This window comes from Artemia sp. Qi Xiang Cuo, chromosome 8 (genome assembly GCF_049724085.1).
Source record: "Artemia sp. Qi Xiang Cuo chromosome 8, ASM4972408v1, whole genome shotgun sequence".
Taxonomy (NCBI): Eukaryota; Metazoa; Arthropoda; class Branchiopoda; order Anostraca; family Artemiidae; genus Artemia; species Artemia sp. Qi Xiang Cuo.
The window spans coordinates 69,862,369-69,883,514 of NC_142801.1; the positions used below are offsets into that span (position 1 = coordinate 69,862,369).

General features: G+C 36.4%; 1 protein-coding gene across 1 annotated transcript in view; it reads left to right on the forward strand.

Annotated features, from left to right (window-relative positions):
• The window catches only part of Kaz (E3 ubiquitin-protein transferase Katazuke), a 66,851-nt gene extending 48,311 nt beyond the window's left edge, over window positions 1–18,540 (forward strand). The window contains exons 5-7 of the mRNA XM_089093726.1: window positions 6,927–7,169; window positions 10,635–10,827; window positions 18,377–18,540. Coding sequence (XP_088949852.1) covers window positions 6,927–7,169; window positions 10,635–10,827; window positions 18,377–18,478 — 538 coding nt within the window. The 3' untranslated portion in view covers window positions 18,479–18,540. The remainder of the gene's footprint in view (window positions 1–6,926; window positions 7,170–10,634; window positions 10,828–18,376) is intronic.
• Window positions 18,541–21,146: the final 2,606 nt, after the last annotated feature.

Here is a 21,146-nt window from a genome sequence, read left to right on the forward strand (position 1 = left end):
TACCAGCATCATAACTTCCCGGGAGGTAGTTACCCTTCCAAAATATCAGCTTTAAGTTAACCCTAGACACTACTAAATGGTGATCTTTACTTTTAACGTCAATAAAAGCACTCCTATATACCCTATTATCTTGTATAGATCTACCAGTCTTCGGTTTACAATAACATAATCAGTAAGGTTTGCCGTCTTAGCATTATATGAATACCATGTTAACTTATGGGCCATTTTATGACCAAACACCGTATTGGTTAGAACTAGATTGTTATAGCTACAAAATTGCAGCATTACTGTTTTCATTCCTATATCAAATTTACGTAGGCTAGGATACCATCTATCCCTATTTCTACCGACCTGGGCGTTAAAATCTCCTAATAAAGACATCATATTTCTATCTGGGACCCTGCCTATTTGCTCCTGTAATTGTAAGTAAAATTCATCTGAGTCAATAGTATGTCCGTCAGTCGGTTCTGCAGGAGCATATACTACTTTAACTGATACCCTGGACTTTTTAGTCATAAAATGAGCAATTAGTATTCTATTATTAATGCCTTCCCAGCCCAAACAAGACTTAGCAGCTTCCTTATTCATCATGAGCCCTACTCCCTGTCTATGTACCCCATCCTTCCTGCCTGAGTAAACAAATTCTATATCACCTAATTTCATGCTTTTTACCCCTGGGATATGAGTTTCTGAAACTCCTAATAATTCCAGTTCAAGTTGTCTGAATTCGTCAGTCAAAACGTCGATACGATAGTTATTTTTTAACGTCGTAACATTCCAAGTTCCAATTTTCATATTCTCCAAATCATTGAAATTGTTTTGGCCTTAGGAAAAGCAATGGTCCCGGACACCAGTGCAGGACGGGGACCAACATATCTTCTCAAGTCTACACCGAGGCACTTAAGCCGGTTTAGAACTGGACTGCAAGAAGTTGTTGGGACCTCCAGTATGAATGGAGGTTTTGTGCAATCCTGGACCCATCTTGGTCACAACATGGTTTTTAGCACTTGGCGATGCTCTTCTATCAACAAGAGTTGAAATCCTGCCCAGACAATTTCAAGTCTATTACCTCCGACTCATTATATATGTATGCCTGCAAATATTATGCTACTACGGGGAGGCAACCCATAGTAGATAAATTAGCTAGGAAGAGGTTTTTCAGCCCGAAAACACCCGCCAAAGCATACCAAATCAGATCCCGTGCGAATGCTGTGTCGCTTACTAAGCTATAATTTCTTCGAGGGGCGCCATTCCTCAAGTGTGAATAGAGGTGGCCGCAAGGTACCCAGTCTTGCAGGTACCCCGAAAGGGTTGTGGCAGCCCTTTGGAGAGGACGTTGTCCTTAGATCTAGATTTTAAGCCCTGCCGCAGTTGTCCTCATATAGGGGATCCCCCCACGATGGTGTTCGGCGTCACCGTGCAATTTAACCCATTACTGGGCGAAGATGTTTACGTCACGGGACGTGTGCACACGCCGGTGGGCCCTGTTGAGTGTACATTTGAGGGGTCTACTTCATCCTCCATCTGTATTTACGGTCCCAGGCGAGGGGTGCCCCAGTTTCTATTATGGACCCCCAGGGACAAGGTTCCCCCTTGGTCTGTGTTTCCTATGGAGGTACCTTACTCGCTGAGTATACACATATATATACACTAAACGTGACCGGAGGGCAGCAATCCCCCTCCTAAGCCCTTTTTAGCTGCTCTCCCCCCAAAGATATCTGATCAAAATTTTGAGACAGCCTTTTTGTTCAAAATAGTCTTAAGGTCCAAACGATTATGCCACTTCTATTGCACACTTAATGAAAATTACAAGACTACCTACATCGTTGTCAATCGTAGGAAACATTTAATATTCCGGCCCAATCTCAAACAACTTTCCTAAGCAGACAAGCAAGAGCAGGGACAAAACAAAACAGCAAATACAAAACGAACTAGAGAATCTAAGATTCCTTTTTTACTTCTTTCATTTTGCCCCCGTTACAATACGTCGAAGACTAACCTAATAAGACTAAGCAGTAAAAGTGACAATTTAGCAGCACAATCTTACAACCACGACGTTAAGAAATCCATCTCCCTCTAAAACAAAATATCACTGCAGCTAAAGATATAGAAAGCTTGACATGGAATGATACAACAATTCATCATGCAAAAGCCAAAGGCTCTCGCATGATACAATTATTCCTCTTGTCGACCCCCGGGGCTTATCAGAGCCCAACATACAGTTACGTCAAAATTTATAAGCAGCCATTTCAATCAAGAAGGCAGGCCTTGAATCGGGTCAAGGGCAAAAGTTATGAATGGTTGTTCATTTTTAATAGGCCTATTTACAAATAGATCTAGGATAGGCTCTGTGTCTAAAAACTAATCAATGAACTTTGGAAGAAACGTCACCGTACAGTGACATTATGAAAGGTATAGTCAATTTCGGAGGAGCGGATGTGGTCCTGCATGATTGACAGACCTATCTCCCCAAAAATACGATAACAAGGAATGGTTAAACTAAATCAGTAGCAATAGAATATTAGAAGAGGGGTTTATAGACGAGATCTAATGCCCTTTTTAGGAGTCGGATGATATTTGGGGTTATGAAAGGCCAGGGTTCCATCGTGACAAAACGTGATGTGATACTGATGGTCATCAGTATCGAAATAGCTATTTCGATAAGAAAGGATGAAATATATTAAAATTGTGATTCTGAAAGGAAGCAAATCAAATTAAATCAAAAACCCGGTTTTACTCGAATACAAGTAAACAGCAACATCAAAACTGAAGAAGAACACAAATTATCCCGTAAAAAGGTCGGGGGGGGGATCCCACCCTCTGAATCCCAGACTCTATGAGGTAAAGTTTGACTTTATTTCTCGCAAGCTGGAAGATCGATTGCTTTTATAGAAAAAGAAAGTTGATACAATATTTATTTTTCACAGTGCCTCGAAGATGGAAATCTTTACTTAGTCGGATTCGCTTTAAACACTAAAGTTTTTACTTCAAATGTCCTGAAAGGAAATGCATAAATAGAAGACTTACAATTAACAGAAGACTATGTTTTTTTTCTCTAAAACATTTTTTTAATTAGTAGTTGAACTTTAGCGTAAATGGGGGGTTTTATGGGGACGGTAACCCGTCCCCATTACAAGGCTAATTTTGGTTCGGTTTCTGCTTTAATGTCGCTCTTTATTTTCATTTGAAAAACTTGTTTTTTTTATTATTTCTTTCAAGACCGAAGGTGTAGGAGATAAGACGTATAGTCAATTAGCCAGGGGCCACGTTAATCGGTCTAAATTTAAAAAGTTTCATAATCAATTTGAATTCCATTTGAGAAAGCAAAATAGTTGAAAACGCGCTAAAATCTATTGACTAAATTACGAACGATAAACAAAAAAAAATAATTGAAAACAAGCTTGATCAAGGAAAATCGAGAAAAAGAATAATAATAAAGAATAATAAAAAAGTAATAAGTAAAAGTAAAAAGTAAAGTTTAAAGAATAAATAATAAAGAAATAAGGCAAATTTTCTCTGTTTTCGCGTAGCTTTTGATGGGTAAGACTAAATTTGATGAAACTTATATATTTGAAATAAGCATAAAAATCTGATTCTTTTGATGCATCTATTGGTATCAAAATTCCGTTTTTTAGAGTTTCGGTTACTATTGAGCCGGGTCGCTCCTTACTTACAGTTCGTTACCACGAACTGTTTGATTATTTCATTAGGATTAACCGAGAAAAAAGAATAATAATAAATATTTTGGACTGGTATTCACATTCCATTGTTTGCAAAAAAGAGAATAACGTAAAAAATCAAACATAAATATTTACTATTGAGGAAAAATGCAATTTGCGGTATACGCTTTGATAACAGTTTGAATAGTGATGAACTTTAGAACTGTTCTTTTTTACCTTAATTTTGAATGTTTGGTTCGTGACAACATGAAAAAAAAGAGGTTAAGATTGCTCACTAGCTTTTGAGTAACTTCTCTAGGACATATTAATGTATTTTGTTTTTTAATATAAAATTTCGTACAACTGTTTATCAGGTGTTTCTCACTTTTCGTTATTTATTTTCAAAGTCCATCTCTATCAGTAGCGTAATCAGTAATTCATAATCCTTGGTTGAGTCATTATTTTTAGCAGAAGAATAAAAATAATTGCTTCAGTAACTAATAAGCTTTAAAGCAAGAAAGAAGGTATTTCATTTATGGGGGGGGGGGGGGTGTATAATTGTTGTATCACTTGTTGCTTCTTTCTTTGGAACTCTAACGGAATATTCAGTTGGTTATCTCGACATTTTTTTAATTAACAACACCTTGTTCATCATATGTACTTGGTACTCATGAGTACTCATAGGGATCTATTAAATAGTTTTTAAGATAGGATGGTTGACGAATTCTTTGGCAATTGGGAGGGTGCTCTTTAAAAAGGAGAAAATGGTGAAATCATTTAGATTAAATAAGAAAAGATGGAAAATAATTCTAGAAAGAATTCCTGCATTAAAAACTGAAAAGAAAGAGAATTATTTTGCAATAAGGATACAAGTTCAAAGCCCTGAAGGTTTCACTGATGTCTACCGAGGAACCAAGAACAGAGTATATCAAAGCCATAAAAATACTCATATTCCGTTTTGATTTTGGATGAACATTGTACCAATTAGATTATGAGGTTTCAATGTTTCCAGTATGTCTTCTAGTGTCAGAGTCTAGAAAGCTTTATTTTTCATGTGATAAACTTGCAAGACTTTTGGTAAATTTAAATCCTGAAAGTCCAACACGCCTTTAAAATATACTATTCTCCTGGCAGACAAAGACGTCTATAGCAATATAGCAAGGATAAGCAACACACAAATAATTTATGTGAACATAAACAAAGGAAGGGAAAATGGTCAGCTGTTTTTTTTTCTACTATTGAAAAACGTCAACAGTTTACCCAGCCAAAGCGACTGTTATTCTCGGATCGGGAATGCTCATACTATACAGATATTTCTGAGTATATCTGCCCTTCACTTTGGCTATCTGAAGTTACTGCTCCTAACAACTCATTGTAGCACAAAGTCATTTGAGACCAACACATACCATATCTTTGCCAGTTCCTTGGCTATATTTATCGCAGCGGTTGCTACTCCTCGAAAGGGAATATCTTGTGACAGGTAAGCTTGTGTCAGAGGGAACTGATCGTAGCACAAAGCCATCTGAGACCAACACACCCCACATCTGTGCCACTTCCTTGGCTATATTTATTTCGGCGGTTGCTACTCCTCGAAAGAGAATGTCTTGTGACAGGTAAGCTTGAGCCAGAGGAAACTGATCGTAGCACAAAGCCAATTGAGGTCAGCACACCCCACAGCTGTGCCAGTTCCTTGGCTGTAATTATCTTGACGGCTGCTACTCCTCGAAAGAGAATGTCTTGTCACAGGTAAGCTTGAGTCAGAGGGAACTGATCGTAGCAGAAAGCCATCTGAGGTCAACACACCCCACAGCTGTGCCAGTTCTTTGACCTTGCGAAAGTTCCTTGGTCTTGCGAAAGGCAGGTTCGAACCAGGGTCCCGAGGGTTTCCAGCCGTGACTTTTTTAGAACATTAAAGGCATTGCCCAAGTATAAAGAGTCCCTGGAAGGAGAAGGGGACGCAATTGCATTGAATTTTTTCAATTGAATTTAATTGAATTTGCATTGCTCATTGAATTTTCAATATTGTAATCCTCAAGTTGGAATTTTTTCTTGTAATTGTTTTTTTTTTTAATTGACGGTTACAAAATTCCGTACCAGTGGCGGTGAGTAAGTACGTTTTCCAGCGGTTCTATAATATCAGGGTATGTTTAGAAATTATTCTTGTAATTGTGTAAAGTACTGGTTGTACAAAGTATTAACAATATTGAAGATTCGTTTTCAGTCTCTTACTCTGGGGGGCCTCAGTCTCAATTTTTTTTTCTGGACTTACCTTATTCTAACGCTGAACACTTCATACATCCTTAGAAACAAAGCTAAGCTACTAATAGCTCAGTTGTCCTTTTCAATTGGAGAAATCCTTCTACTTCTCTTCTAAATCTGGACGGTTCTCTTGTTAAACCCGCAGACCATATTACATACCTGAGCCTTCCAATTGGCACATCTATTGGCCACACATGTCGTTGGCCCATTTCTAACGTTGAGCGTAAAATTAGCATTTCTTACGCTGGAATTGTAAAAAGTAAACTAAGTCTCCACCGTTACCTTCTAGCATCCATTTACAACGCCACAGCCCTTCCATATCTGCTTTACATTGCTCCTTTCTGGAGATTATTTACAGTTACAGATAAAAAGTACCTACGATCAATACTTCTTCAGATTTGCTAAATATCTTTTACATTTGCCCCCTTGGACAAGAAACCGTAAAATCATTCATTTGTATAAGCTATCTGACCCTAACATTAGCATTGATAAATCTCTATCCCATTTTCAAAGTAAGTTTAATCATCCATGATCACCAATTTATTCACAGTAGTTTGTTTGTATTAATGCAATGTATGTAATGATTTTTTTTTATATTTTTTTTTTTTTTTGTTTTTTATTTTGTTTTTTTAAATTTTTTTTTTTTTTATTTTTTTTTTGTGATATATTTGGATTTTGATGTGTGCTTTTTTCCTCTATCTTTTTGTTACTTTAGTGATTACTCCGTCTATGTTCCTTTTTTTACGGGCAATAAATGAATAATAATAATACAGACAACTTGCAATATCAAACCACCTAAGGTCATAACATCTGCGAATACTCCCCCTCAGCCCCCGTTTGTTCAAAAATTGACTCTCTACTCCCTTTTTTGAAGCTCCTATTTGTCTTAAATCTTTTCTTACGACCTCCTCCCTCTCATAAATGTCATGTCATCATAAGTGTTCATTTGCCCCGACAAAATTGCGAAAAAAGTATGATTTGTGTCTTATTTTTTTGTTTTGTTTTCAGACATGCGCGTAAATACTTAGTAGGTCAAGAAGATGTTTGTTTTGAGGAAGTTCAACAGTGCACAGGCATGTTTGCCTTCTCAACCTCAGATACAATCTCACCCTATAAACATCTCTTAGATCCAGATCGATGGAGCCATCTAGTTGAAGAGTTTCGTTCAGAAAACTACAGATTATTTCAACTGAGTACTCAGTCTGTCTTCTCAGCTGTTCTTCAAGCTGGACTCTCTGTTCTTAAAACACCGTAAGGAAGCTAATCCTATTTTAAGTGGAGTTATCATTAATTTATTTTCTTATCTATTTGACATTTTCTTCATTTATTAATATGTAAAAATGATAATGAGTAATTTTGTAGTATGCCAAAAACATTTCTCATTTTGTATCGATGGCACATTTTATTTCTTCTACAAGATTTATTCTTCTACAGCATCTCTACCGAAAATAGTGTTCATCTTTTCCGTTTTTGATTAATTTATTGTCTCCTATTTCATAACCGTAAATTCTTAAACTACCAAATATATCTAAATTTTTGGTTGTTTCGAAATGAGGAAGTTTTTACGAGTGTCTTAATTTTCTTAAGTGTTGTCAGGTTGAATAGCAAAAAAAAAGAAGCAAAACGAATTAGTTAATTTTAGTAACGCTTTAATGTTAAATTCCCAAATTTTTCCTAATTTTTAAAGAATATATATAGGGTGTCTAGGTTTCCAATTAATCAAAACAAACTATCAGATTCAATTTTTAATGTTTATTGTACTTAAACTAGGTATTTCTAATTAGGTATTTCTGTTAGGTAATTAAGTAATTAGGTCTTTAAAATTAGTTTTTTCTTGATATTAAAAACAAGTAGTTTTAAGTTACATTGAACCATTCCAAGCCAACGGTTTTCATGATACTATAAGAAACCTAATCCTAACTTACACTCCTCTCAATATAAGTGGCCATTAATTCTTCTTTTGTTTAATTTCTTTTTCTTTTCGTTCCAAACAAAAAATAATTAGATTTAGCCTAAGGCTCTATTGTGATGATATTGTAGCGCAGTAAATTGATGCTCTGCTTGGTACTACGGGTCCCGAGTTCTATCCCTGCCGCAGCAAGGTTAATTCGACGCCCTAAGCGCTAGCAATGGTTTGGGAGGATATCTATTACTTTATCCATTGGGGTACAATCTAATCAAGTCCCATGCTGGTATTTAAAATTCCGGGATTTTCCCCAGAGTTCAAGGATGCAGCCAAAACATGGAAACTACAATGAAGACATAAATAACCAAAAGAATATGAAACAAAAATTTGAAATCGAGTAATTTGTAGCCTAATACTTGAAATTAAGACCTTACATTGAAATACGAGCTTTGCTTTTAAACCAGGGGGGATTCCCTCATCTTTCGGGTTGACTTCAAGAATTTTGATAAATAAAAAAAAATTGGAGGCGCATATTCTTCTAGGACCCAACCTAGGCCAAATTCTATTACTTCACCATGAAATTTCGGTTTGAGTCACGCCTATGAATTAAAATGTTAGATATAACGAATGACCTTTTTATTGAATATATTTAATGAACAATATAATTTTTGTAAGTTTTCGTCCTAAATTAGTCGACTAAAAAAACGTAACAACTTTTTTATGCGTATAAAGATTTTTAGACTTGCTTAGCTTTCTAACTCTATGAGAATGTGGATATCTGACTACATATAGATCATATCAGGTCATTATTATTCTGTTTAGTTCATGGAATCAAAATTATTTTATAAATTGTTTTATGAAATTATCTCTTCTCATTTTATATTGAAACCCACTATAGACATTTGGAATGAAAAATTGAAACATAGTTAGCTACTGTTGTGTTTACTATTATTCTTATATCTAAACACAAATAATGGAATAGCGATGATATCAAAGGCACTCTGTAAAGAAGTGTGTAGCACTAAAAATAAAAATAAATATATAAGTATAACTTAAATGTAGATCATAAAACACTTTTTTTTTCATTAATGTGTTTTTTTAAATGCTTAGTTCTTGCAAATCAATGTCAATTTGTGAATTTACACATCCTTATTGGTTTGACAGGTTTGCGTAAGTTATGTATGAGCGTGTTCTTTGTTAGGTCAATTTTCTTAAAAAAAAGAAAAAAAGGTTCGCAAGTGAAAGTGGAACCAAAATCGCTAACAAGCTTTTGCGCCAGGTTTTTCCAATTGGAGAATTCCTCCTTTGTGAAGCAAGTGATATAAAAACATATTTTCGATTTTGACTGTTAATTTGGTAAATTTTCCAAAATCTTTTAAACATCAAAATTGATTTTTTCTCACAACGTCGCTGTTACAGCTAAAAAAGGTATCTGAAATTTTCAAACCTATGAAATTTCTTCCAAAAACTATTTGTTGCGCTGTATTCAAAAGGAGAATCAGCAGGCAATGTACTGTCCAATCAAAGTTTAATCCCTCTCCCATGATCTAAATTAACTTGCTATCTTTCATTTGAGAAAAAGCTGTGCAAACGGTTGTTAGAAACCGCTTTAGTGTGAAAATGTCAGATACGGTCGGGGGAGAGTTTACAAAAAAATTATCAAGAATTTGTTTATATGCATTTTTGTTAAATTTTTACGAGTAGGAAAAAATTTCGGGGAGAGGGGGGGGGGTTCAAGCCCTGTATTCAGCCTTCAGCGGTGAGGATAATTTCGACTGTGAATTTTTAAGTATATGGTTGCAAAAATACGTATTTTGTTAATACATCGGTCCTCACTACCTTGGCCATTATATTTTGTAAGTATGATTAAACTTGCATTGTTGTAAGCATTTTGATTACTTCTTAAGAGTCGGAGAAAAATTTCGGGTTGGGGGGAAGGGGGGTTCAAACCCAGTAAGTCCATACGGCCTTGAACAGCGACATTATTTTGAAAGTGAATTATTAAATATATGGATGCAAAAATATGTATTTTGATAATAGATTGGTTTTCACTACTTTGGCCATAATTTTTGTAAGTGTGATGCACCTCGCAGGCCGACAAAAAGTTCAAGGCGGGTCACTTGCGGCCCTTGTGGGACACCGTTGTTTATATGCTCATCGATTCTGTTTACGCAAGATATAGCATTTATAACAAGTCTAATAGAAATATAGTGTAAGCCGGTTAAAACAGTGATTCTTGTACTTCTTTGTTATTAAAAAAAAAAAAAAAAAAAAAAACACCAACTGAACATAAGGAGTAACATTAAAATTGAAACAAACAGGTATTATTCTGTATATGAAGGGGGCTACCCCCTCTTCAATCCCTCGCTCTTTACGCTAAAGTTTCTTTGTACTTCAAAACAACTTCTTGTCCTAATTCAACGGCCCTTGTGTTTCAAGAGTCGTTCTTAAAAAAATTCAGACAAAATCAAATTTTAGCGGAAAGTGCGTATCAAACTTTGGTTTATCAAAATTCCTTTTTTTTTAGTTTTCGTTCTGTATTGGGCCGAGTTGCTCCTTACTTACAATTCGTTGTCACGAAGTGTTTGACTTGAAATCCAAATTGAAATAGTTTGTGTATTTAGTTTTATCTGTTATTTAGTTTATTTGTTTTTGTTTAATTTATTATTTAAATTATCTTGTTTTATATTTTAACTGTTCAATTTATTACTTATTAATATTAGTTTATTGGTTGATGCACAAATCCGTAAATCTAAGTCGAAATTGGTTTTCCCATTTTCATATTCGCTTAATCGAACTTTTAATTGTAGACAATGCTACGGCAGTCGTGACAAGAAGAATCCAGATTGTCCCATTTGTGAGGAGCTACTCAATGAGCTCGCCAAAAACTCACCTTATGCTCATTGCTCTCAATCGCGACTCATTGATTCCATCTCAGGTCAGCCTATGAACTCGGATAATGTACCAATGATGCTTCCTAATGGTTATGTCTATGGAGAAAAGGTAATGAGGTTTTAGTTATCTTGGGTCTTCTAGTTAGCCTTATTACTTACTCATCATGACATCAAGTCACCTGAGGTTACACAGTGCCTACGCCCTTTTTTCATCCCACCGTGTTCCTGGTTTCACTATTAACTCTCAAGTAAAGTTTCTAATCGACGTCTAGTCGATAAATAAAAAGTCCAAATAGGGATAAATCCTTTTAATTGCACAGTGATAGATTTCACAAAAACTACTGATGACGGTCACTGCATATGTGACCGAAATATCTAGTATTTGTTTTATGAAATTTATCACTGTCTATTAAAAGGATTTATCCCTATTTGCACTTTTTATTCATCGTCATGGAAAGCCAGTGTGGGCTTCGAAATTATCGACGTCTAGTTGCTCTCTAATGGAGTTAGAAGACACCATAAGGAAGGTTTTAACGGAGATTGGAATTTTAAGGGAGGGGTAAAGAGGAGAGCTTTGAATAGATTGGGGTGAAGGATGAGTGGGCGCAGCTAGGTTGGTTTGAGGTGGATGGTGCTGCAGTGAAATGTAAGTAGTAGTAGTAGTTTTTTTGTGTGCATTTTATTTCCTAGTTCGGCCAAGTTAAAATCTAAATTATTCTAATACTTTGTAATTCAAGAAACTAAAAAAAAAAAAAAAATAAAAAATATCATAAAAAAAATAATGGGACATGGGACAACATTTTAATGTTCGTCTTGTTTAAAATCCCTGACATGTGAAGGAGCACTTTGTTTTTATTCTCGAAACAATTTAGTCAAGGGGTCCTGCAAGCGCAAGGGGAGAGAATGAGTTTGCTTTCCTGGAATACTTAGAAATTATTTACAGGAACGTTCGCAGGATTTCTTTCTTTTTTTTGGGGGGGGGGGGGATTTACAAAATTTCATAATTTGAATAAGAACTGCCTAGAAATTATGTAAAATATAGTAGTTTGGGGGCCCGGCCGTCAATGCTCCTGCCTTTTTGGCTTTTATCTATTGGTTGGAAGAAACTTAAGGAGATAAAGATTACTTCCCCAAAAATTGTTAAATACTTCAAAGTATTACGAACCATATTTTCTATTTCATGTGTTTTGCTGTTTGAGTACCCGTAATCCAAATAATTTTCGCAATAAAAAAAAAAAAAAAAAAAAAAAAAAAAAAAAAAAAAAAAACACGTTTTACGCAATAAGAAAATCAAGTAACTAAGTGATTTTGGACTTTAAACACCCCAGAAACTCACACCTCTTTAATTTATTTAATGGAAGGAAGAGATATAGTACCTTGTTGAAACACATTCCCCCATCCGGATCTCCTTTTCAGGAAAGAAACGAAATTGCCATGTTACGTAAAATTAAAATTAAGAGTTACGCAACCTGAAAAATTATTAGAATATGATTTGAAGAGTGAAACCAGGATTATAAATTTTTTGGAGTGAAAACGATTTAGCGACGTCGTCATTCGAAATCTGGCTGGTATACCTGATTGAAAGCGAAACTTTGTGAAGTATTCCTAGAAGGTTTCCCATTAGAAAGCGTCTCCCTATATCTTACCTATGTAATTTATTAACATACTTTTGTTACATATTTTACTGCTAATACGACTAACAACTCAGTGCAGCACCAAGGCGCCTGGGCACAATATAAGTGCCGACTCTCCTCCTCCATTCTAATCTATTCAATGCTTCACTCTTACGCCCTCCTATGTTCCATTTCCTTTAAATCCGTCCTTATGAGATCTACCCACTCCATTCGGGAACGATCTTTTTTTTTTTGGTCTCAGATAGATGGTTAAAAAGCACAATCTCTGGCAACCTGTCACCCTCCATCCATAAAACATGATATAGAAATATTAATTTTTCTTTCAATACAACCACGGAAAGTCGATTCAAATCACATTCTTCGTACAACTTAATGTTTCATATATGGGCGACCATAAGCTGAATTCCAGGGGGGGGGGGGGCGGGGCTTACGTGGTCCAATTGACACTTCTAACGCTATATAATAGAAATTTCAACCTTTTCCCTTCATTTATTCCTAGTCTAAGCAACTTCATCTTCCCAACTTTTGATACATTTAATCATTTAGTACCCCAATATTTAAAATTGCCTTTAAGGCACAGTTCAGCTCATTTAAGTTGCTATTAAAATAATAAGTTGCTATTAAAATTGCTATTTAGCGCTATTCAATTAAGCAACCAACAGAAATTCATTAAGGTTCAGCTTTCAAATAAGGAAGATACTATTATTATTATTAGGAGGGGTGGACCCACTATCAGTAAGGCTCAGGCCTTCAAGGCCCATTGCCTCTACAGTACTACACCCCAAAAACTATGCTCTATTTATGGTTGGAGGGGGGGGGCAGTGATGAGTTTGGCCTCCCCACCCTTACCATGTATCTTGCCAGCTGTCGAACTTCTCATTACCTTACTATGTCCTCCAGCTTAACAATAACATTCTGAAATATCTCAAGTCGGTGTCTAATCCTGACATTCTTCTATCAGACACCTTCTTGTTTCCACAGTGGCAATGTCAGCTTTTGGCATAGTGGGGATTCAGCCCTCCCTATTCGGGAAAGATGTTTCCCAAAATGTTCAATTCGTATTATGGCTTCTGTAACCATTATTGTTTCGGGCCTTTTCAGTTGTAGAAAATGTTAAGTCAGGGTGGGGTTGAATTTGGTGAGTAGTTCCTTTGTTTCATTACACCCCACATTTCTATGCCAAGTTTGTCCCGCTCTCTCATCACTGTAACCCCTCACTGCCGCCTTCCAGCAACTCCAGAAATTGGGATGGAAGGTTCTGGACCATAGTATCTCAATGATTTCGCAGCCTTAGCTGCTTCATCTTCCATCTTATTACCCTTTATTCCAGAGTGCCCTGGGATCCACATCGGGGTATTTAGTTTCCTTTGAATGGCAAGCTATTTAAGGTTTCCTAGCATTCCAATTCTCTCTTTTGCTGGCTCTTTACATTCTGAAGAGCCTTTAGGCATTCTTGATTGTCAGTTAAGATACATATACCTTTTCCTGTAGTTTCCCTTTCCAACAGTCTTCCAGCTGCCCGTTCTATTCCTTTCTCAGGTATAACTGATTACCTCCTTGTCCACATTAGGAGTGTTTATTTATTTATTGAAAAACCCCGTCAAATTAACACACAACAAGACGGAGCACTTAAAAAAAAAGAATAAAAAAGACACAAACTAAAACATACTGAACCAACAAAGAAATCGAATCATTGAACCACTGAATGAGCAGATGGGACCATTCGTGTAGATTTCGGCGTATTTGTCTATTATGCTTCGCTATTCGTCTAGCGACGGCAACGTCAGGGTCTGCGACTTTAAATTTTTCAATTACATGCGAATTCCTATACCACGGAGGTAGACGAAGCAAATACTTCGCAAAACGAAAATACATCGCTCCGATTTTATTCTTGTCAGTTTAGTGAGAAGTTTCCAGAAGGGCGTGGCATATAAAATGTAAGGTAGAGCGATGACGCTGTACAAGCTTGCTAGAAGCAGCCGGTTGAATCGGAGTTTGCATATAGTAGTATAGTATTCTGATAAAGTATTACTCTTGTCCCAGATTTTCCATCAAACTGCGAACCATCAGTATAACATATTATCGCGTTACTTACGTGGATCAGCTTTATCTCCTGCTTCACTTCCTTTCTGTCCTTCCTGACAATTTTGAATTGCCTCTCCAGTTTTATTTTTGGGATAGTATTATCTTTAGGCATCTACAGCTTCTTGCACTGGCTACAGATACCAACATGGTCTATACTTTTCCCATTTTGTATCTGCTATGTTTGGGTCTATTGACCATTTATCCTTAGTCTAACAGCACTTTTTACTGCTTCTTCCTCTAGAAAATTTTCTACCGGTCAAAGTCCCAAGATAAGCTCCATGGATGCCGTAGCGGTTCCATGATATGCTGATGTAATCATTAGGCATGCTAGTCTTTGTACCCTTATTAAGGGTGCAAATTCACCCAAACCACTATTCCATATTACAGAATCAGTCTAATTACCATCTTATATACATGATATAAATTGTCTCATTGGGAGTCAAGCTCGAGTTCTTTCCCATTATTCGTTGACATTGAATTAAAGAAGTTGTGGCTTTCCGTGCCTTTTCAAGACAATGAGTTTTCGAACTTAGTTGGTGATCAATTGTGACCCCTAGGTATTTTATCTGCTTTTTCAGGAAAAACGGGTGATCATATATTTCTACAGCAAAGGGAGCTTGTCATTTCCTCTTATTTGTGAATACTACTACTCCACTCTTTTCAGGTTCTAAGCATACTTCATGGTTCTGTGACCACATTTGGATTTTGTCCTGCGTGTCCTGTCCCAATTCAAACACTGTCCTTAGACATTTTCCTCTCAGTAAGGACAGTAGGTCATCCGCATATACCTACCTATATCCGGATTGCTGTTTTAATAAAGCAGGCTGCTAAGGACCAGGTTCCACATATATGGGGAGATTACCCCCCCCCCTATGGGCATCCTTTCTGAACAGTCTTCGATTTTTTATTCCCCATAGCTCAAAGACTATCTGTCGATTCATGAGCATATAAGAATTCCATTTCTGAATAGATATATCCGATCTTGCTTGCTCAGTGGCCGTTTCTATGGATTCAAAAGCAGCATTATCAAATGCTCCTTCTATGTCAAGGAATGGGCCCAAGTCGTGTTCTTTACATTCTAAGGTTTGCTCTACCCGCCACACCAATAGGTGAACCGCAGAGTCTGTAGAGCCTCCTATCTTAAACCCCGTTTGCTCTTCGAATATCGTGTTCCTCGTCTCCGGATTACTTATCAGAAACTCAGGAATCAATCTTTCCATCAGTTTCAATTGAAAGGAGGCTAACGCAATCATTTTATAAGACCGGGGCTTTGAGTAGTCTTCTTTCCCTGGTTTAGGTATGAAAACGCCCATGACCTTGAGCCATGCACGTGGGATATACCCCAACGCGAGGTTTGTCTTTGCAATACCTATATAATAGGTTTGTATTTTCTCCCATCCTTTCTGTAGCATTATAGGGTATATCCTATCCAAGGGTCTTGGCTGAAAATCATCCACAGCTTTTTTGACACAGCCCTCCCTTACAATTCGGAACGCCAGCTCCTCCTCCTCCATATGTGGATTTATAAAATAAGCTGGCATGGGACTATTTTCTTCAGGGTCTTTTACGTGTATTTCATGCATGCGGTTCAGGGTTTCTTCCGGGTCTTCTGTGAGAGTACCATCTACTCTCGCCATACTTCCCAAGTGTGCCCGGTGATCTTACTTTAGAGTCTTTAGTAGCCTATTACTAGCTTCATCTGACTATACTTTCATAGAAAGTCCTCCATGACGTTCTCTTGGCTCTCATTTTTCAGGAATTTCAAATTCGTCCGAGTAATTTGTTTTCCATATATCACAGCCCTCAGGGCAAGGATTGTAATTTATGCCCTGTGGGCATATAAGGTGTTTATAGAAAGCGTTGTCGTAGAAACTCAAAAATGGCTTATTCGATTGGAAATTGAAAAGGCTAGTGCCTTTTTTAATAATTGAAGTGATTGGAAAGCTTGACATTTTATAGTAAAGAGCGGTGTGGGTACAATGTATTTTTTTTTTGTTGTTGTTTAGAACAGGGCACTTCGTATCGAAGGAATTGTCGCAAAAACTTCGAAAAAGGTTCATTTGATTGAAAATAGAAAGGGCTAGTGCCCTTTTAATAGTTGAAAGTGATTGGAGGGCACCTAATCCCCCTCCCAAGCCCATCCTCCCATATGCCCATTATGTTTAAAAACTAAATGTTGCCTTAAGATTAAATCAAAATGCACTGTGTTAATGCTAATTTCCAATAAGGCATCTCAGCAGGATTCCAAGAACGACTGAGGGTATTATGTTCAAACTTTTGGGGCTACTTCTGCTCTTAAAATTTTATCAAATCAAAATATTGTAAGTGTATCAAACCTATCAAAGGAAGTAAACAGATTTGTTTTGTGAATGGTATCAAGTTTTCTATTTCAGGTCAACTAGAGGAGGTATGAAACTAAATTAAACACTTATTTGTGTCCAGATTTTTAAAAGGGCGTATGTTGTTAAAAATTGCTGAAAAATTTTCTCCAGCATACAAATAGCAGGCCAAATTATAAAGTCTTAAAAAAACGAAAAGATTTAAACTATTATTTTCTTTTTCCCTGAAAAGACTATGTCAATATACAACGAACAGAAATTAATTAAAAAAAACTTTTTCCACAAAATAAATTTTTCAAAGAAAATTAAAGAACTCTATTAAACCAAAAAATGAGCAAAAATAAAATCAAATAATCTACCAAGCGTGAAACTACCACAAATCAGCATCGATAAACAAATGAAACCCAAAACAAACAGAAATTACAATAAATAACCGAGTCAAACTCAAAACGAGCAGAAACTAACATAAGTTTGGCTCCAAACCTCTATGCCTTTCCAAGGCCAGAACGTAATTTGCACTTTACTGAAAAAAATACAAAAGAATGTGCATTGTCAGTTCAATATACATATACTGATATTTATTATTCAAAATGTTAATATTACTTGATTTATTAAAGTTTTAAAAGTAAAAACATTTATTGGCAAAACAATAATTTATTTTAGTTTTAAGTTTCAATTTCGCTCTTCACTTTCCCAAGAAAAACTAGTTTTTGAATTAATTTTCGTTCGCTCTTTATTTAAATATACTCAATGAACCTTAAAAAAAAGACCTTCGTTTAACTTGGGCGATTGATATCTCCCACTCTTCACTCACGGTTCGCTACCATGAACGATCGGATTACTCGTAATAGACTATGCTTTTTTTTCTGAGATTTATTGTTTTCTTTAGGGTTAACTTCTTTGGCATAAGTGGGCAATTGGAAATAGATTTTGGCTAACTTTAAGTCGTTTTTTTTGCATAATTGTGAGACAATTTTTGAGTTATTTGTTACTAAACTTAATTTGATTTTCACACTGAATGGTTTCACTTGATCTATTTCCGTCCCATAACCCATGAACGATAAATACGCCACAGAGCTATTGCATACATATTGGTAAGTACATTTTTGCTATGTAAGTATTATGTTTAAGCCGGAGTTCTACCAGGCTGAGATGTAGTAATGTAGAAACTTTGAAAAGGGCCTATTCAATTAAGAGTTCTACTGTCCTTTTTACAGGCAAAAATTAACTGGAGTGCAGCTAGCCTACCGCCCATGCCCTTTTCTGCTAGCCGGCTCAACTCCTGCGTCAGCTTTATCCAGATTCTTGCTGAGACTACCTTTCACTTCATCACAAGGTTCCTCTTATGATCACTGGGTGACATGGAATCTACTGAATATTTTCCGGATTCAAATGGGAAAGCTGACGAATTCCAGCAAAATTTTATTTAAAACAGTGTTTGCTAATCAATTAGTGTCAGAATTGAATCGGAGAACCTTTAATAGTTTCAAGACTTTTTTTTGGAGGCTAGAAGGTTAAAAGCGTAACAGAAAATCAATTTAACATGACCTGGGGGCTATGGGGGCGGCAACACCTATTCATCTTTAATTTTTCTTTGCAGAGTTTGCAAGCCCTGGCTGCTGAAAATGAGGGAATCGTTGTGTGCCCCAAAACGAAGGAGATTTATGACATCCGAGAAATGAAAAAAGTCTACCTTATGTGAATTTCTATTGCTTTACCTTTTTTGACAATTATTTTTGCAATTAAACTCGGTTTATTTCGTTACTATCATATATCACAGTTCAAAATTACAAAAACACACTCTAAGTGTCAAACAATCGCCATCAAGGCCGTATCCAGGGGAAGGGGGGTTTCCGGGCTTGACCCCCCCCCCCCCCCCAATTCTTATCCAACTCGTAAAAACGTAACAAAATTGCATATAAACAAAGTTTGCTGGACCCCCGAAAAAAAAAAAAATCCTGGATACGCCCTTGATCGCCATTCAATGTTTTCCCTAAAGTGCCATCATTTCCGGCCCATTCTTTTCTCATTTTATATGTCTTGACCAAGCTTTTAGTTTACTAATGCACAACAAACCTACTGATTGGAGTGGAGTAGGAACGTAGCCCCCCCCCCTCCTAAAGAGTAGCTGTGTAAAACAACACTTTCTTTGATTTTACTCAAGCCGCAAGCATTGAACTACTCTCTGACCACGGCCTCCCTCAGATCAGGGATGTTTCCACCTAAGATTATAATTGATGTCTGGGCAGTATAAATATATTACAAAAACGATTAGGCAATTATGCAAAATTATCTCAATCTGACACTAAATCATAGATCTAAGTTCATTTCTTGATGTTTCCGTCAAAGTTCCCATTATTTATATTCATCGAAATTTATTGTTAATACCAATAAATTACTTGGTCTGTGAAAATTCATCAGAAATATAATTTGGTGGATAACTTGGGTGGATTTATTTACTTTCCAACCTCTTGAATTTTCGCTATTTGTTGTGTAATTTTTATTATTTATAACTTTTATTTATGTTGGGAGGAGGGGGGATAAATATAACTCGGGAACGTAGGGACAAATACCACTCTGACTTAATCTTTTATTCACTCCTGTTTATTGGCATCTACCCTCATTTTCCTAAGAGTTTTTGTAAAATGTGGTATTAAGTCACTCTTAGAAATTATTAGAAAGAGGTTGATGAATGATGGCACTTGAAAATACAGGCATTATTTACAATAAGAACAAACACGAGAAAAACATTGAAAATGTTTAGCAGATATCACCTGGGAACTCGTTCCAATAACCTGATTCAACTACTCAAAAATTGATAAAAGTCAACCTTACGGGCACCGTCCTTAAAAATTTAACAGTTGCTTTTCAACAATTGCTTTCCAAAAAAAAAAAATTAAAAACAAAAAACAATGTGGCTAGCCATGCTTGATCAACTAAACCCTTTGGAAAATTTCCGTTACTATTTGAACAAGACCCACTAAAAAGGCATAAGTAGTATGGCTGCAGTAATTCAGAAGACAATAAACGCCGCTTTTTGTCACTCTGAGATATGCAGGTAAAATTCTTAAATCCTGTCCTGTCTATCGACTATACCAGTCCAAAGAGTATGGGTAGCTTATAAGAGTGGGAACTGGTGCTAGTGTAAAAAAAAAACTATCACGCCATCTAGCGGCGACGCTTGGCATTTTTTTAGTGCAGTAATCAGAATAAGTAGTGTAATTGGTAAAATTAGGGTAAAAATAAGTGTTTAATCACAGTTCCTGACAAAAAACGATTACGAAGCTTGAAAAATTCCAAGTGTTACCAAACGTTAGATGGTGTTCATAGTTTTTTTTGTGGACACCAGCGCCAGTTTCCACTCTTAAATTTACCCATACTCTTTGGTTCAGCCAATATAGTCGTATTTTTTTTTGTCATAAATACGTCTAAGCAGGACCTTATCCTGGTTTTTTGTTCGGGTGGGGGTGGGGGGTGGTTTGCAAACAAACTTTACAAAACATAACACAAATTTGTTAACATGCATTTTTGTTACTGGAATCGCGAATTTTTTGGGGTGGTGGACTCGAACATTGTAATCCCTCCCTGCATATGGCTCTGTGTCGAAGTGTTTATTTTCCTTGCAAGGAAGATTAGCAGGGCAGTTAATATTCAACCAGATATACCAAAATTGTTTTCTAAGCTATTCTTAAAAGGGAGATCAATAAGCAACAATATTCTATCACACCTTGATCCTCCTGATCTAGATTGTCCTGGTGACCTCCCCCTTAGAAAAAAGTAATTAATAGTTTTTGACAATTATCTGAGAAGAGTGAAAAAGTCAAATAGGAATTTTGTGTGTGACAGGGATGACATCTCCTTTCTGTTTCGAAAACAAAGCTAATGACTTGGAACTTATTTTGACCTTTGTATCAATGACTTTTGATGCAAAAAATAAGTTTTTCCGCAATCAACTGCTTTTTAAGAATAGTAAAAAAAACTCAAACCTAGATTTTCGTTTTGTAGCCCTTCTATAAGACTAACTTGTTTTACAAGGCCGTATTCAGGGGAGACTGAGGGGCTTTCAACCCACCTCCCCCTTTCTCCCGAAATGTTTGCCCGACTCGTAGAAACGAGTCGTAAAACTAATTTTTTATGCGTTTTTTTGTAGCCCCTCCCCCTGAACAAGAATACTAGATACGGCCCTGGTTGCAGTACAAAGCCACTAGAATTACTGCAGTCACAGCGATTGAAGAGGTGAGTGCAAAAGATCGCCAAGTTTTCCTTCAGAAAAAAGTGATAAATTGTAGCATGTCGCCTTCGGAACTACATACAACAGCCGTGGCAACTGAAAAGTTGAATGCAAAACGCCGAGAAGCACCATGGCGAGT